Below are 18,266 nucleotides of genomic sequence, written 5' to 3'. Positions count from 1 at the left end.
AATTCCCGTGGCGGCCATCAGTTTATGCTTGGTGCACCCTGAGTTGTTTGGACCGCGAGGCCACCCTTGGGAGCCGGTGATGGTCCGGCATGTCCCCGTCTGGGAACGTGCCAAGTGTGTAGTTGCTCGCTACCCTGTGCTGGCTGCACGAGGCTCAGCTCATGCCAGGCCGTGTGGTCACATGCTACGTGCTCAGCACATACTGGCTCGTGGGCATTGCACACTCGGGGCTCAGCACACACCAGTCCCATGCTGTGTGCTCAGCACATGTCAAATCCATGCTAAGGGCCCAGCACTGCTGTAGGCTCAGGACCTGCCAAACCACGCTGGTAATATGCCAGGTTTCTGCCAACACCAGGTCTCCAAAAGAGGGGCATGCCGGCTGTGCCCTACCCCAACGCCCCACTTCATATCACTCAGGTCCGGCACGGGCTGTACAGACAAGTTATTTACTTCTTATTATAACCTGGAGCCCTCTTTGCCCTGGAAAGGGGGGTGGGCCAGGGGGCCAGGCCCAGCATGCACCCCCATTTCTTTGGGGGCTGATCCCTCCCCCAGCTGGGCTGGGTCCCGGGGCCGCAGCATCAGGCCGGCAGGGACCGAGATAGAGGTGGGAGAGCAAGGGAGAGAGCCAGTGGAGCCACGATGGGGCACACAGAAGCGGGGGCACGGGGACAGGGGCCAGGACCCAGGACATCTGGGTCCGCAGGGGCCGTGCAGGCCTCGGCCTGTCTGGCCGACCAGGGCCTCACAGCAGGCGACAGGCATTGCCCACACTGTTGGCTGAGGTGTCAAGGTCATGGCTGTATGGGGAGTCCCAGTCCCTCAGGAAAACCGCTTCCAGCTGGCTCCTCAGGCCGCCCCGCCCATTCTGTGTCACCAGCAGCGAGGTGCCCGCCGTCTCCGTGAAGTAGCTGCCGGACCAGTTGGAGGTTCCTGGGGTGGGGGTGACGGCGGGGATGGGGGGGGCGGTCAGAGAGTCAGAGCCCAGAGCTGTGCTCTGCTTCCCATCCTGTCCCTCTGGGGGCGCTTGGGACACTCACCAATATAGGTGGCCCGTTCGGTCACCATGTACTTATTGTGGTTGACGCGGGCATACGGGATTCGGGCCTGGCTCTCATCCGCGGGGACCACGAAGAGTTTCTGAGGGGGCGGGCAGAAAAGGAAGGAGCGTGAGCTGCAGGGAGGGTGTGCAGAAGCCCCAGTGGCTGGGCTATCAGTAACACCCGCTGAAAGGGGAGACCCAGCTGCCTCCCTTGTCATTCCTTTTCGTGTGGCTCCTATCTGTCCCTTAGGTCTCGCTCCAATGTCCCCCTTTCCAGAAAGTCCTCTTCGATCCCCTCCCCCAGGCTGGGGTAGAGGCTTCCTCTGGGTCCCCCTATTCTGGCCACGATGCCACCTCCGTCAGGGCCCTGCCCCCTCTCCTTGGGCCCCACCATCCTGCCCCGACTCGGGATCTCCCTGTTGTGGCACGGCCCCATCCCTCAGGTGACAGGTGAGCCCCACGAGGGCTGCGCCTTCAGTGTCGTCCGGCACTAGGGCTGGGGGCTGGGTGTTTGGTGGGTGCTTACCACCTGGACATCAGAGTGGGTGTGGTTGTCACGCAGGGCGGCCAGGGAGAGCAGGAAGGCCCGCATGGACGGCTCAGAGTGTCCCCAGCAGCTGATCAGCAGGCGAACCTTGACGCCCCGCTCATAGGCAGCCCGCCGCAGCCCGTCGTCGATTGCGGGCCAGAACCTTGGGGACGGGGGTGGAGGATTTGGAGGGCAGCTTTACTTAAGGTCTTCTCCTGAGCTTCAGAGAGCCTGCTCTAGCTTCTAGGTACCCTTAAGCCCCAAGACAGCCCTACTCCTGGCTCCCAGTCCTGCCCCCAAGCCACTCATCCTGTCTCCAGCCCATACCCCCCGGCCCCGCCCCCAACCCCAGGATTCTCAGCCTTTTCTCTGTCCCCACTTTCTGTCTCAAGGGTTTATTTATTTATTTATTTATTTTTTAAAAGATTATTTATTTATTTGACAGACAGAGATCACAAGTAGGCAGAGAGGCAGGCAGAGAGAGAGGAAAGGAAGCAGGCTCCTCATGGAGCAGAGAGCCTGATGCGGGGCTCGATCCCAGGACCCTGGGATCATGACCCTAGGCGAAGGCAGAGGCTTTAACCCACTGAGCCACCCAGGCCCCATCTCAAGGGCTTAGACCCCCTCTCCCCGTCTCCTCTGCCTCTCCCTGTGGCTTCCCACCATCTGTCCCTTTGCCTTGGTCCTGCCTGCTTTCTGGCCTGGTCACTCCCTCTCCTGCTCACGGTGGGTCCCTGCCCCGAACCCCATCCGCAAGGCCGCTGTACCTGCGCGGGTGGGAGAACTCCATGGTCGGCAGGTAGTTCATGACCGCGACGTAGATAAAACTCCGGGCGTTGTCCACTACGTTGAGCAGGGCCTTCAGATCTGGGGTGCGCCCACTGGGACACAGTGGTGGGGGCGCACTCTGGGGGGTGAGGGGACAGTCAAAGACACGTGCCTGCTAAGGGTGCCATCATCGCAGACCCCATGAACGCACAGTTTGTCTCAAGCCGGTCCTGTGGGTCTCGCTGAATCCTACAGCTTCCGTGAAGGGGAGGGGTAATTGCCATATCCGTCTTACAGGCAAGGAAGCTGAGGCTCAGAGAGGGTTAGTAGCTTCCCTAAGGTCACACAGCCGACAAATGGAGCCAGGATTTGCACCCAGGCTGCTTGATTCCAGAATGTTTGCTCTAACACAGGGGTTCTAGACATAAGGGCTCTGGTCCAGCAGCAATGGCATCATCTGGAACTTGTTAAATTTGCAAATTTGGGGGCTTCGCCGTACACTGCCTACTGAACCAGGGTGCAGGGGTGGGGCTCAGGAATCTGGGTTTTAACCAGCCCTCCTCATGCTTCTGAGGCATGTTCAGGTTTAAGGACTTCTCCTGTAATCATCCGTGTCCCCGACTTGCTCACAGCCCACACAGATGACACTTCTTATGTGCCATTCAACACCAGGCCTTTTACCCGCTTCCCTTCCTCCTCGTGACAGATGGAGCAAACTCAAGCTCTGAAGGGGAAGTAGCCATGGGGAACCCTTAGCCTTCTGTGCGAGACCAATGGAGCAAAGGACCCCAACAAACCACGTGTCCCTGCGTCCAGGCCTTTCTGGGGCCCTCCCCAATGACCCTGGGGTTGGCCAGGTGACTGGTGCAGAAGGGGACGGAAGGGGACCCAGATGGGCCACTCTAAACGGGGGCGATATCAAGAGCTGCAAACAGCAGTGCCTTGGTCCCAGAGCTCAGTATCTGCCACAGGCAAGAGCACTTTCCACGGTGGCAGAAATGTTCTATGGCTGCACCATTCAACATGGCAGCCGTTTGCTCCCTGGGCCTACCCAGCACCTGAAATGTGTGTCTGTGCAATTCCAGAACTGAACTTTGAGCATGTTTAATTTCAACTGATTTGTAAAGGCAAAGAACCGAACGTAGCTCTACTGGACTGCTTGATAGTGTAGGGCTCCCATAGGGGCTCAGTGTGCATAAACCCCAGCTGGACTTCCCCAATAGCCCTAAAGTTGCAGATAATTATGATGGCCACCATGGAGAGGACACTGAGGCCTGGGGAGGTCGGGACATAGCCTTGGCCCCAGACCAAGCAGACTGAACAGAAGTGAGGGGTTGGGACCCTCTTCCCGCCCCCCTTCCTGCATCACTGGATGGGGCTGGACAGAGACCGTGAGTGGCCCAGCCCCTTCCACCTAAAGACTCACCGCCAAGTAGGCCAGAGCAGGGGTTCCATTGAGACAGATCTCCATTGGTGTCTCCTGATTGTAGCGGGTGTCATAGGGCCGGGGCCAGGTGGCCGGGATGGAGCTGCCCGCCTGGCCCAGGTACCAGTAGGCCTCGAAGATCTTGGTCAGGTCTCGAGCTAGGCAGCTGCAGTTGTACATGACCACTCCCAGCTCCTTGACCTGCGGGAGGGCGGTGCTGAACCTTGGGGTGGTGGCCTGGTGCCCACGGGTGACATGAACACCTACAGCTTCCCGCCCCCCTTTCTGTCCCTGGCCCCTCAATCTCCCCCTATCTTATCTGTCCCTCAGTTCCCTGTCCCCCCACCCCCTGCCACCACCACCAGAACTAAGTCCTGGGATGGGCATGAACTTGACTCGAGGCTAAAGTCTTGCCAACTTTTGATGAAAGTCATTTGGTTATTCTAAAGAGCCAGGTTTCCTGAACCTTCTCATATGCTGTTGCTTCTACCCTCCACAGAACAAGCTCCAACTCATTCTTCGGTCTCGGCTGACAGCCTCCTCCTCCAGGAAGCCTCTCTGGACTGCCCCACCTGTGTCAGGCATTCCTCTGGGCTTTCACGTTCCCTTGGGTTTCCCTCAAGTCTGTCTCTGGTGACACTGGACCAGGAAGGCAGGCACTGGGGATGTCTTAGCCATGGCTTTGTCTTCAGCATCTCCTCACAAGAGCTGGTTAGAAATATTTATTGAGTCTATAAATGATCACTACCTAAGCTGTACCTTCTTTCCTGTCTTGTGCCAATCCTGCTTCAAGTGTCCTGTGAGTTGTCTCCTTCTTTGGAAGACATTTTCTGATACTCTGGCCTGGGTCCCCCATCCTGGCCCTCACCCAGGTGACCAGCCCGTCACCACACTGGACTGGCAGTTCCCATCGCTTACCACCATGTCCTCAGCATCCCCCGGGACAGGCTTGGGCTTAGAGCAGGCACTCAAGGAACTGAATAATGAAGGGCCAATCAGTGGACAGGGCCTTGAATGCCTTGTAGTGGGGCTGGCAGCTGTCATCAGGGATCAGAGCAAACCCCAGGCTTCTAAGAGCAGGGAAAGGCTGGATTTGAGGGGAGGCACCCCAAAGAGATGCAAGTCTCCATATTCGCCATATTCCCATAGAAACAGCTGACTCATCAGGGCACTGAAGCCCCCAACCGCCAGGATGAGGACCAGCAGGGCCCAAAGGGCTTTCTGGGTTGGGGGCGTGGCAATGAGCCAGCCCATGCGGGAGGGAGGAAGGAAGCCACTTCAGAGACTGGCCAGAGAAGGCTCTGGGATTGAAAAGGGGTGCGGGTGGAGGCTGGGGGCCCGTGCGGCAGGGAGCCGTCAGGGAGGGCAGCTGGGCAGGGTGCAGCCAGACCTGAGTCAGGGAGCGCCAGTCCATGTTGGCACTGCCTATATAGAAGTGGGTCTGGTCCACCACCCAGAACTTGGTGTGCAGGACGCCATGGGTCAGCTTCTGCATATCCACCATGCGCACCTGGGCACCTGGGACAAACAGCACTTCAGGACCAGCCCAGGGGCCAAGCCCCGCCTCCCAGCCCCCACCCCCCACCCCCAGCTGCCCCGCCCAGCTCACCACTTTGTAGCAGTGCCTGCAGGTCGGCCTGTGGCTGGGGCCCATTGGGTTTGCTCACGGTAATGCGGACCTTCACACCTTGAGGGGCCAGGGTCTGTAGCTGCCGGAGGACCTCCTCACCCTGCAGAGACAGGATAGCTTCTGGGGGGCTGGGCCAGCCAGCTCTCTAACCCCAGGTAGCCCCGCTACCCCAAAAAAGGCTGTCTTCCTTTGGAAGCTTCCTTTGGAAGCTGATTCACTTCCAATCAGGAGTGAACAGGCTTTCCACTCGCCAGCACTCCGAGGGATGGCTTTAGAGGCTCTTAAAACCTTTCATCTCTTTTAATTACTGGGGCTCTGGGCCCTGCCAGGGCCTCCCAGCCACTCCTGTTCTGCCAGGGACCTTCCCAAGATCCTGCCTTGGAAGCATCAATGCCCGGCACTGCAGGGGCCTTCAAGCACCTTGCAGGATATTGGGAGGCACGGCACAGGCTGGAGGGGCCAGGAAGGGATAGCTGAGGCTTGATGAGGCCAGTAACAGCCAAGGGCTCCCTGTCTCCTCCTGTAACCTGGCCCCATTCTAAGCCCCTACTCCTCTGAACTCACCGATTTCTCACCACTCTCATGGATGGGGCAGGGCTGAGTATAATCCTCAAGGTGTGGAGGAGAAAATGGGGCACTGGAGAACTCAGGGGCAACGTGGGATTTGAACTCACTCACTGGTTCCCTATGGTCATGCTTTGTGCTTTGAGCCGCTCCAGTGGGACCCAGCAGAGAGTAGGCAGGCCTATCATTTTTACTTCTGTAATTATATTTTTTTTAGGCAGTGCTCAGGGAGACCCACAGTTTTACTAAATGTTAACTCCACTTCTGACAAAAAGACATAGCAGGGGGAAGATAAAAGGAGGGACAATTTCAGCGTGTTTTGCAAGGAAGAGGTTAGTTTTCTGTTTTTTTTAAAAGCATGCCTGTACACTGTAACGAGGATATAAAGCGAATGCTCTGACCATGTCACATGCTGCGTGGGGATCTGCACGGATGGGCCTGTCTTCTTCTCAGAAGAGCAACGGCTATGCATTGGCCCCATTCTACAGATCAGGAAACTGAGGGCTGAGGGGGTGAGGAGACCTGCCCAACGTCACCGCCCAGCTGTGCGGTGATAGGCTGGCTTGAGGCTGGGCTGTTATTCACTCTGCTCCTTCCATTTCTTTGGACGACAGGGTTTGGGGCAGTTTGTGGGGGAGTGACATCAGTCAGCCTAATTCCTTGTAGGCAAACCCACAACCTGACATTCAGAGGCTTCCAGATGACGGTGATAAACGCTTCCGGTCCAGGGGACCATGTAAAGACAGTTGCTTTCAATCACCTGTGTCCCACTCGCTGTGTGAGACGTGCCCACCCATGTCCCAGGCTGCTGGGGTGCCCTCTTCACTCCCTCACCCCCCCCCCCAGCCAGGGCCCAGGTTACCAAGTACCTGCTGGGCAGAGGGCTCCTGAGTGTGAGTGTCATTGTTGGTGAGGGTCCAGTAGAAGGAGGCGATATCCAGAGTGCTGTGAGCACTGGCGAGCAGGCCCAGCCAGGCCTGGCTGGTGGAGGGGTTGCCCGTGGAGGCATTGGGGAAGTCCAGACCTTCGGGAATGCTCTCTACCAGCACTGCTCTGGGGGGTGAGGGAGGGTGGTATCAGCCACAGGGGGCCAGAGACAACCGGCTGGAACCTATGTCTGCCCACAGAGGATGGAAGACGATATTGTCTGTGTGTGCTCATATTCAAGACTCTCTGTGTATCTGTCTGTCCAGACATACAGAAGGAAGACCGTGTACGTAGAAACCTATGTGTGTGTGTGTGTGTGTGTATGTGTCTGTCCACAAATGTGATGGAAGAAGCTGTGTCTGTGTGTGCCTGTCTGTTCACAGATCTGGACAGAAGATGCCGCTGCGGCTGTCATGGGAACAGTGTTGGGGGAAGGGGCTGCGGATGGAGGGAAGCCCCTGTGACAGGGCACTTGGGCAGCTGTGATCACCTCTGACTGGCATAGGGAGTGGGTGTGGCTCCGTGCAGGCCCTGCCCAGTGTGTAAGTGTCCTCGTGGGAGGGTTGAGAAGGCTCCTCCCCAACCCTCCAAGGTCCCCCTCCCCAACTTACTCGCAGGGGTCATAGCAGGGGGCTGGGCGCTGGTTGGGTCCAAAGAGATGCAAGTCGCCGTATTCCCATAGAAACAGCTGAGTCATCAGGGCACCGAAGCCCACAACTGCCAGGATGAGGACTAGCAGGACCCAACGGGCTTTCTGGGGAGAGGAGGAGGAGGCGGTGGTGAGCCAGCCCATGGCGGGCAGCCCAGCCCATGCTGGAGACAGGCAGGGGGTGGTGGTGGGTTCCTACCTTCTCTGCAGCCTTCCAAGCCTCGATCTCGTTCATGGGCAGCTCGCTGGCAGGTTCCTCCGCCGGCACCTTCAGCTGGGGGATGGGGATGGTAGAGGGGGTGAAAGGGCAGCTTGACGGGGTGTCTGCCCTCCACTGAACCCAGCCCCATCCCACTGGGCTCCTACCCAGGTCCACCTACCTCCTGGTACATCAGTTTAGGCTTCATCTTGCCAGGCAGCCGGGGGACACGACGAGACCAGGCAGGAAAGTGGGTGTGTCAGGGTCTCCAAACTGTGGGGAACAAAAGCTGGCACTGTGGGGGTGCTCTGGGCCTTAGGGGAACATCACGGAAACCAGATTAGTCTTGGGCTCATGGGATCCACTGGGTCTCCTTGTCTGCGATCACGGGGGCCATTGGCATGGGGCCCGCCACCCCAAAAGGAGGAAGCTGACCGCTGGTCAGCAGGGATTTCGAAATCCCTCAAGGTCTAACGTCTAGCTGTCTTCCCATCAGTCTATGCTGCCCACCCTGCCCCTCCTCCCAGCGCCCACGCTGCTCCTCATTAACGCTCATGCTGCTCATTAGCATCTTCGCTTCTCCGAGCGCTCATCTAGACATTCCCCAAAAGACAACTGTGGACGGGGTCAGCGGAGCCCCAAATCTTTGCCTGGCTTTTCACCACCCGGAGACCACCCAGGGAGCATTTTCCAGGTGGCTGCCCTGCCATCACCCACAGGTACCCACCAGACAGGTCAAGCTGGGAGCCCGCGACTATCGGGGCCTCACCACCAGTCCCCAGCCCATCACCCTAGCCGTCTTCCTCCACCTTACCCCGGAGGGGACTCGGTCTTACCCCGCTGGCGGCAGCTGCTACCTCCGCGGGGCCCCAGCTACTGCCCCAACAGGCTGAGCAGGGGCGGGAGGACGGAGGGGGCGGGGCCAGACGGAGCTCCGCCCGCTGCAGCGGGGAGTGTGCGCAGTGCGCAGGCCGCCTCGGCTCGCCGCAGGGAAAAGGGGGGCCCGGGTCCCCCAGATACGGTCGCGTCAACCTGGCCGGGGTGGGTAGAGTACGTGGCTGGGGGATGGGCTTTGCCACCCCTCCACCCCACCATAGAGCCCCAGTGTGGGGTAGGGAGGCTGCGGGTAAAGAGAAAAAGGAACTCCCCGTCTTTCTTGTCTACAAACCTTGTGAATTTTTGTACCATGGGCATGTATTACCTAGTCAAAAATAAATAAATAAAATTAATCGTTAAAAAACGTATAAAGGAAATGTTAACTATACTCAAAAAAATTTTTTAAAAGCCTTATAAAATAAAATGGAGAGCTCAGGGTTGAAAGATAGGATTTCTAGATGGAGAGAATAAAGTCAGCAGAAGACACAACCCAAGCTACGGGGTGGCGGGGGCGGCGAAGAGCAAGGTGGCGGAAGGAGACGGTGGGTTCTCTGTTGGAGTCTGTTTGGATAACAGTATTTGATTTCTTTAAAAAAGCCAACTGATATTTTGATAGGGATTTTAAAAATTTGGCTTCTGAAGTCCAGGCTCTGGCTGGAAGGATAAACAAGATTTGCCATTTCCCATCTCATATCTCCCAAGCAGGATTTAAGACCACCGCTGGAGAAATGAATCAAAGAACTCTTCCACGCCCACCTTCCCCCATAAAATGGGGGGGGGGGGCACGCTCTCCCCTCCGTCCACGCAGGAAGTCAACAGATAAATGCAGAAAAGGCTTGGATCACTGAGAGAAGCAACAGCGTCAGAAGTGGTTGCCTCGAGACTGGGATCTGGGGTGGATGAGGACTGCTTTTTTTTGCACGCCTATTTTCTTTTTTAAAATTGTGCGATATAAGCGACTTACAGAAAAGCAGAGGAAAAAAAAACCCCGCAGGTTAAGGAATAATTATAAAGCCAACACAGGTGTCGCCGCGTTCCACCGGCATGCGCAGGCATTACCGTGATTTTAAAAAAGAAGGGCGAAAAAAAGAAAATTCCAAAAGGGAGCTAGGTTCTCTCCTCACCGGAAGATCCAGCCTAGATCTGAAAGGATAATTTGGAAACCCCTTCCCCCACAAAGTCCGATCCCAGATCGGCAAGGGCAGAGCAGAGCTGGATCCCCTCCTCTTACTGTAGAGGAACAAATGCGGAGGGGCCAACTGGATCCAGCAAGAAGTGGCAACAGATCAAGGTTATTTGGAATTGAGAGGTCAGCAAGGGAAGCAGAAGCTAAGTCTCAGAGGTGGCCTACCGCAGGGTTGCTAGGTGGGGGAGGGGAGGTACGGAGCAGGAAACATTTGCCTTTTATTTACCTGCGAAGGCCTTGGTGAGAAATGTTTTATTTAAGAATACAGGGTTGGGGGGCGCCTGGCTGGTTCAGTCGGTAGAGCATGCGACTCTTGGTCTCCGGGGTCGTGGGCCCGAGCCCCACATTGAGGGTAGAGAGTACTTAAAAACAAACAAAAATCTGTGGTTGGAACAGCAGGTGATGTAAAATTAGGAAAGAGAAAATGAGCAAAATGGAGGGAGAGGTAGGGCATGGAGATGGGAGGGATGGGATGCCCACTAACACACCAAAAATAGGAAGAAGATAGACGGTGTTTGTCCAAATTGTTAGCGACCTTTTGGCTTCCAACTTGTATAGCGATTACGGGGCTAGTAACAATGCTTTTAACTTTAACTTGTTATATTTTTTTATCAAAATACCTCTAAGGTGTTTAAAAAGAAAACTCGTGCTGGAGAAGCGGTTTAGACTGGATAGATTGCAAGGCTGTTAATACCTGCGGTCCTGCACCAGATGCCTGATTTGAATATGAGCCGCAGCCCTTATGTGACTGTTTGACCTTGAGAAATGACAACGTGCCTTAGTTTCCCTGTCTGTAAGAAGGGCATGGTAACAACAGTACTTACTTTCCATAAAGCTGTTCATTAATTTTACACATACTTAGTATCTGTGTACCAGGTCTTGTTTTAGGCACTGGAAGTACCATTGTGAACAAAACAGACACCAGGGAAGACAGGCAAAAAACGAGATGGTAAGTAAATTATATGTTAGAAGGTAATAAATGCTATAGAGAAGCAGGGCAGGGGTAGGAGTGGGGTTGGAATTGTTTGCAATTTTAAATAAGGAGGTCGAGGGGTGCCTGGAGGGCTCAGTTGGTGAAGCGTCTGCCTTTGGCTTAAGTCATGATCCTGGGGTCCTGCTCAATGGGGAGTCTGCTTCTCTCTTTCTGCCTCCCCCCACCCCAACTTGTGCTCTAGCTTGCTCTCTCTAGTGAATAAATTTAAAAAAAATCTTCAGTTAAAAAAAAAATTAAGGAAGTCTGGGAGAGCCTTGCTGAGAAGGGGATATCTGAGGAAAAAAACTTCAAGGAGGGGAAGGAAAGAGCTACAGGGACTTCTTAAGGAGTGTTTCAAGCAGCAGGGACAGTCAACGCAAAGGCCCTGAGGCTAGAATGTGCCTGATGTGGGTAGGGAAGAGCAAGGAGGCCCATGTGTCTATCATGGGGTGGGTAGGGGGGAAAAAAGAGAGATTCGTCAGAGAGCTGATGTGCAGGGCTGCCTGAACTGCAGTGAGGAGGACATGTTCCGAGCAGAGCAGAGACATGATCTGCCTTGGGTTTTGCAGTTGGTTGAGTGGTGGCCTCAAAAAGATACGTCCAACATGGCCATAATCTCTGGAACTCGTGAACATGAACTTGACTGGAGAAAGGGTCTTTGCAGATGTAATTATATTAAGAATTTTGAGATGATATCATCCTGGGTTATCTAGGTGGGCTTGAAATCCAATGCCAGGTTTCTCTTAGAGACAGAAGAGAAGAAACAGAGAAGGCCACATGACCAGGGAGGCAGAGCCATCAGAATCTGGGAGAGGCAGGAATCCCCCCCAGAGCCTCAGGAGGGGAGGTGACCCCACCAACACCTTGATTTTGGACATCCCGCCTCCAGTACCATGAGAATAAATTTCATTTGTCTTAAGCCACCCTGTTTGTGATCTGTTATAGCAGCAACAGGGAACTAATACAGGTGTCTGCCGGCTCCCTCTGGCTGCATGGGAGACACGTGTGTGTGTGTGTGTGTGTGTGTGTGTGTGTGTGTTTTGAATATACAAAATTTGAGAAGTGACTCCTTTGAACTAAAGGAACTAATATCTTTTAAGCATATAGAATGGACACGCAAGAGTTTCTCAATAAATGTGATTGTGTTAAGGATCCTGACAGCCCCCCCCCAAAAAAAGAAGAAAGGAAAGAGAAAGAAAAAAGAAAGGCACCCTTCTCCCCCCTGCCCCCAAGGCAAGATGCTTGCTTTCCATCGTAGGCTTCTAGGTACTTTTTTTTTTTAATGCACACAGGACTTCTTTGGAAATGAAATTATGAGGCCCAGGCTCGTAGCTGGAGTGCCCCCTTCTCCACATCAGTTTCCAGAAAAAGACTATGGCCTCCATATCCAGCATCCCGGTCCCCAGGTCCCTTGAGGGCACAGGGCAAGGTGAAATTGAAGGTGGACATGGAAAGCTGGACTGATTGAGCCAGGCTGACAGGTGCAGGCATTTCCCTCAGCTCAGCTCCTGCATTCCCAGGAACCTGGAGGTTCCAGGGCAATGCCCAGGCTGGTCCCTATGCTCTATTTCTTTGATGGCAGGAGGCATCTCTGCCAGCAAGCGCAGCCCTCCCAGCCCTGGGGATATGCCCGGCCCCTTGGCTTACATGCTGCCTGCCTTGGGGTGTGATACCACAGCCCGCAGAAAAGGAGGAAGCAAAACCCACTGGGTTTCTGAGACACGTTCTGGTCACAGGTCCCTGAACACCCCACCCTTGGCTGGGAGTCGGAGATGTGATCCCTCCCTCATAGCAGTGCTTTAGATCGCGGAACCCACGGTTGAAATCCCACCTGTCACTCTTACTGAGTTACCTCAGGCGTGGGGCTTTATTTCTCTGAGCCCTGTGGGCCTAGCTATAGAATGGGGATCATCTCCTACTCATCTATGGGGCAGAGGCTGAGGGATCTCTGAATGGTTTAAAGGTGGGGGTCTCGGAATTCCTACCACCCTGGGTTCTGATCTCAGCCATGAGTAGAGGCTCCCTTCTCTGAGCCTTACTTTCATCCTCAGACCAACGGGGAGATGAGTACATTAACCTCATGTTTGCTGGGAAGAGTCAATGAAGCCATCCATGCAGACAGGCAGATTAGCAAACCCCGAAACAAGTTTGCTGGTGAGATCTGTGTGTCCCTTAGCACTGTATACATACTTTTATCGCGGACAGACTTATATGTCCCTTAAAAAGCTAAGTCTGTGTTTGGTGTATTTCTCTGCTCCCTGGTGCCCAGCACATCTTAAGCACTCCATAAATGTTTGCTGAAAACAGAAGAATGGGAGCAGGAGAGTGAAAACCTTGGAGCAAAGACTTTCACAGAGGTCTCTGTAGACCTAGTGACATTTGTTTTATACACAGTGATAACCGGCCTGTGCTCTAAGCCCAGAGCAGATGGGGAGGTAGATTATGGCCTTTCGGCCTGAGAGTAAAGTTCAAGGTCAATTTAAGGTTGATTCAAGCCATCAGAGAGAGCTGCTGAAGCACCAGACAGAGGACACCATAGGAAACATTTACATATGGATCTTCCATCTGGTTCAAAACAGAAATGTGTTTAAAAGGAACCAATTTTCAATTGATTGTGCAAACCATTTTGAACTGAACTATCAGTTGTCTGAGCTCAAGTCCACAGAAAACAGAACAGAGCACTGGTTTTATCGACTTTGTTTGTTTGTTTGGTTTTTAGCAGTACAACTTTTATTTCAAAGGACCCCTTGAAGGTGCCCTTCATAGGAAGAGAAGATGCTTAGTCTGAAGAACAATTAAACAGGTAAAAAAAAAAAACCTAACGAAACAACAACAGAAGAAACCACATCATGATTGGTGAATATTTCTGAGTTGGAACTCAAAAATCTAAGCTATTTCATCCCTGCTCAGAACCCCTCTGTGGCTCCCCACTGCCCTCAGGGCAAAGGGTAAACTTCTTACCAGGTCCTCTGGGGCCCAAAGCTGTCTCCAGCTCTCACCTGTTCCCTGAACTTCAGCTTTGGAAGTCCCATGGCCTTCACAATGCTTCTCCCCAAGGATTCCCAAGCCCCTCACACCTACCATGTCCCCAACTGTCCTTAAAATCTCTCCCAAATCTGTTCCTCTCTTTGGTCCCCACTTCAAGGATAGCTGTCTTATCTGTCCCACAGGTCTCGGGCTATGCCACCTCTTCCAGAAAGCTCTCCATGATTGTCCCGAAGCCCTGGGCCTCATCCTGGACCCTCCACAACTTGTCTACTTGACCTCCTAAGGGTCCCTCCCACACACCCCTTTTCTTTCTCCCTTCCGTGGCCTTGACCTGCCCTCTCCCACCTGGGTCCCCACTTCTGCCACCTCCTTTGGCTCCCAACCTCCACCCAACCCTTCTAGGCCCCCCTCCCTCTGAGACAAACTTGTTCCTCTCCTGCTCAAAAACCTATGTCCCCCACCAGCCCCTGGTGTCCTCAGGACAAAGTCTCAGCTCTTCATTGTGGTTCCTAGAGCTCTGAATGATCTCCCCTTAATAACATGTCTTCAGTTTACCATCTCACCGACCTTTAGATCCCGTCCATATTTAATAGCTTTCGGTTCCTTGAACTGAAACCACATTTTTACCACCACACACTCTCACAGCTGCTGCTCCTGCCCACCACACCTTTCTCTTCTCTCCGTGTGGCTCATTCCTATCAGCTCCTGTGCTGAAGCCCTTCCTGACTCCTGGGCTGGTCCAGAATCCCCCCTTTGGGTTCCAACAGTCCCTGAGCTTTTCCAGCCCAGCCCTGACCTTTCTGCCTACACTTCCCCAATCCCAGTCCTCCGGACTGGCACTGCCTGGTGATGAGTCTGTTTGTCCCACTGGACTGTGAATCCCATGAGGGCACCAGGGCGGGGCTGTCTCCATCACCGCTGTGTGCCCAGTACCACCCAGCACAGGGACAGCATATGGCAGGTGCTCGTCACTCATCTGTTCATTCAACTACTATTTGCCCAGTGACTACTTGTTGGGAAAGCCTGTGTAGACACTGGGAATACAGCACAACACAGAAAAAAAAAAATCCTATTAAAAATGACATTCTTTGGGGGTTAGAAAATAGATACATGAGGGAAACATAATATGCGCCTTGGAGAAAAATAAAGCAGGCGAGGGGCAGAGTGGCCTCACAATTGAAAATGGCTGATGTCTCAGCTCAAAAAAAAATAACACCACGCCACCGCACATCTGGGGGGCAAAGTAGTGTTAGCTCTGTTTTCCAGATGAGGCAGTAGGGATTGGGGAACTCTCTGCTCAGGCTGTATGGTGTCAGTCTGTCGGTACAGAATTCGAACCCAGAACTCAGTTCTGTTCTGGGACACTAGGATGTCAAACCAGCTCATGAACATAAAATAAGGCAGACTGTCTTTTCTTGCCCTGCTCCCTCCCCAGAAGAGGGCAGAGCTCCTCGTTTACTGAGCCACGCGCTGCTGGAAGCACTTTATGTATTTAATTACTCATACCGGTCCTTTTCTTAGCTCCGTGTAACATAAGGAAACTAAAGACCCAGAGAGGTCAAGTCATGGGCACAAAAGGACACAGCCAGGAAATGGTGGAGCCAGGATTTGATCCCGAGCTGCCTCGGGGTCCCGGGTGTAGACAGCTGCCTCTCCTGTTGTTTATCATCTGCAGATCTGGGGCTGCCAGCCACCGCCACTCCCACCCCGCCCCCCATAGCACCTGAACCCAGAGGTTCATTGGCATTGGCTTCTCAAAGACTCTCCCAACATCTCCTCTTTCTCTTCCTCCCAGTCTTTGAGACGGACGTTGGAAGCTTTCTCCAAATACAAAGGATATGTGAGTGCAGCTTTAAGAAGACAGCTCTGGCTCTCCTTCTGACCAGGCTGCTCTGGCCAATCCATCCTTGGTAGAAGTTCTGGAGCTGGGCTGCTGTTTCATATCACATCAGATTAAGTCTCTCTTACCCAAATCCTCCTGTGGCTCCTGCCTCATTTAGGGTAAAGCCAAAGTCTTCTCCATGGCCCATGAGTTCAGCCAATCTGCCCCCTCCCTCCTCTGACCTCGCTCCACCCCTCTCCTCCCTCACTGGCTTCCTTGCTATTCCTGAAATATTCAATGCATGCCCCAACCTCAGGGCCCTTGCATTTGCTGTTTTCTCTGCCTAGAATGCTCTTCCCCATAGAGTCACATCACTCTCTCCCTTCTTTCTAGTCTTTGTTCAAATGTACCACCATCTCAGGGGCGCCTGAGGGTGGCTCAGTGGGTTAAAGCCTCTGCCTTCGGCTCGGGTCATGATCCCAGGGTCCTGGGATTGAGCCCCGCATCGGGCTCTCTGCTCGGCAGGGAGCCTGCTTCCTCCTCTCTCTCTCTCTCTTTGCCTACTTGTGATCTGTCTGTCAAATAAATAAATAAAATCTTAAAAAAAAAATGTACCACCCTCTCAGAAAACCTTCCCTGACCACCTTATTTAAAACTGTAACCTTGGGGTGCCTCGGTGGCTCAGTGGGTTAAAGCCTCTGCCTTCAGCCCCACATCGGGCTCTATGCTCAGCAGGGAGCCTGCTTCCCTTCCTCTCTCTCTCTCTCTCTCTCTCTCTGCCTACTTGTGATCTCTCTCAAATAAATAAAATCTTTAAAAAAAAAACCACTGTAACCTTTACCATGTATTTCCATCCCTCTTCTGACATATCATACAATCTACTTACCTGTTTGCTTGTTGTCTCTTACCCCTGCTAGAACGTAAACTCCATGAAGCCAGGGATCTCTGTCTGTTTGGTTCACTGCTGTGTCCCCCAGGCCTAGCACAGTGTTGGGCATGTAGAACATGCCTAGTAAATATTTATTGAATGAACAACTTGTGTTTTTATTCCCATATTGCAGATATAGCAACTGAGGCACAGGGAGGTGAAGCCACCTCTTGAGGCCATGCAACTCTTTTAAGTACGAAGTCCTAGAACCAAGGTTGGAGCCAGGGTTCCAGATCCCAGACACCCATTGCTAACCACTGTCCACACTGGCTCTCTAAGGCAAGGTGAGTAAGATACTTAACTCTCTACCCAAGCATTCAGGGTTGCTGAGGTTTGACTGAAGTGTGCTGGGACCTGCCTCATCTCTCTGTACCCCGGATTCTAGAAGTCAAGGGGATCTGGGTCTAAGCTAGCTAGTCCCCCCCACCACCCACTACTCCTGGACTCTCATTTTGTAGGTGGGGGAACCACTCAATCCATCAAGGTAGAGAGATAGGGATGAAGTATTTACCTGAGCAGGGTTTGGGATGGCCGATGGCCCACCCCCTCAGGTGGGGTGACGTGGCAGAGATGAGGACATGGAGACTGTGACGTGGGGTGGCGTGGGGTGGTTGCCATGGCAGAGGGTATCATGGTACGGGGAGCATACAGACGCCATGGAAATGAAGAGGGCAGCTTGGGGGGGGTGACAATGAAGATGTGATGAAGGTGACTGCCTCAGGATGAGGGTGACATGGTTAATAACATGATTAGCCCAAATCACCACGTCAAGCTGCACACATCACAAGAATAAACTGGCAGAATCCTCACAACCATCCTGGACATAAGTGTCCTTGTGTGCATTTTACAGCTGAGGAAGCTGAGATTGCAAAGGGGTGATCAGGTGGTCAAGGTTACCCAGAGGTTTCATAGTAGAGCTGGGAGTCTGGCACAGCCCAGGAAACCGGCTCTAGTAGCCCCCATATGGTGGTGAGGATATGAGAGGTGACACGGGAAAATGATGAGACATGGAGGGGAAAAAAACAACTGGAGGGCAGAGTAGTTCCTTACGGGGAAAAACTAGGAGCGTAGGCATAGACGGTGACTGCCGGGAGCAAAGGTGATACGGGAGAACGGAGATATGAACGGTGAAAATGACGTAAGGGAAGTGACTGCGATTTAAGGATTTGGTGACAGGAGGTGTGTACGGGTGAACGGGGGTATGATGACGACTTATGAGAAGTGAGGACTACATAAAGGAAAAATAGCAACAAAAGAGGGGCGCAGGCGACATAAGGCGATGGCGGCATAAAGGGGGAAAGGCTGCAACGTAAGGCGACAAGCCTCTAAGGAGGCTTAGAACGAAAGCGAATTAAGGGGGTTGACAGCGACATAAGTAGGGTGATGGCGACAGAAGTGGGGTGATGACCATTCAACCGGGATGCGACAGAAGGGGAGGGATGGCTACATAAAGAGACACTGGATGACATAAGGGGAGAAATGCATTACAGAGGGAAGGACAACACGAAAAGGGTAGCAGAGGCGCCGCGCCCCCGATCGCACAGTACCTGCACTCCACGTCTCCCACTCCGGGACCCAGCCCCGCAAGCACCTTCCAGGCTGGAGCCCCGCCTGGCCACCCCCGCCGCGCGCAGGCGCACTTCGGCGGGACTGCGGGAAGGCGGGGGCTAAGCATGTGGGTTTCTCATTGGCCGCACTCCTCGCTAGCGCGGGGCGGAGGGAAGCGGATGGAGGGAGGTCACGTGACGGTTGGAGT

General features: G+C 53.8%; 1 protein-coding gene across 10 annotated transcripts; it reads right to left on the bottom strand.

Annotated features, from left to right (window-relative positions):
• Positions 1 to 435: 435 nt before the first annotated feature.
• On the bottom strand, positions 436 to 18,194 carry PLD3 (phospholipase D family member 3). Of its 10 annotated transcripts, none has more exons than XM_045989346.1 (14): positions 18,058 to 18,141; positions 10,026 to 10,161; positions 8,906 to 8,938; positions 7,919 to 8,051; positions 7,738 to 7,812; positions 7,501 to 7,643; positions 6,832 to 7,015; positions 5,378 to 5,498; positions 5,159 to 5,286; positions 3,769 to 3,969; positions 2,342 to 2,481; positions 1,572 to 1,737; positions 1,044 to 1,143; positions 436 to 936 (listed from the first exon to the last, which is right to left on the bottom strand). In XM_045989346.1, exons 4-14 carry the CDS (start codon positions 7,943 to 7,945, stop codon positions 749 to 751), a joined length of 1,473 nt encoding a protein of 490 aa, XP_045845302.1. In that variant the 5' UTR covers positions 7,946 to 8,051; positions 8,906 to 8,938; positions 10,026 to 10,161; positions 18,058 to 18,141; the 3' UTR covers positions 436 to 748. The 10 variants fall into 10 exon arrangements, with proteins under 10 accessions (XP_045845302.1, XP_045845301.1, XP_045845307.1 ...); XM_045989345.1 differs by lacking the exon at positions 18,058 to 18,141 and adding an exon at positions 8,574 to 8,769; XM_045989351.1 differs by lacking the exon at positions 18,058 to 18,141 and adding an exon at positions 8,574 to 8,769 and having other exon boundaries at positions 7,919 to 8,010.
• Positions 18,195 to 18,266: the final 72 nt, after the last annotated feature.

Source organism: Meles meles, chromosome 19, assembly GCF_922984935.1.
Source record: "Meles meles chromosome 19, mMelMel3.1 paternal haplotype, whole genome shotgun sequence".
Taxonomy (NCBI): Eukaryota; Metazoa; Chordata; class Mammalia; order Carnivora; family Mustelidae; genus Meles; species Meles meles.
The sequence above is the reverse complement of the archived record's forward strand: the minus strand, read 5'-3'. Positions and strand labels throughout refer to the sequence as shown.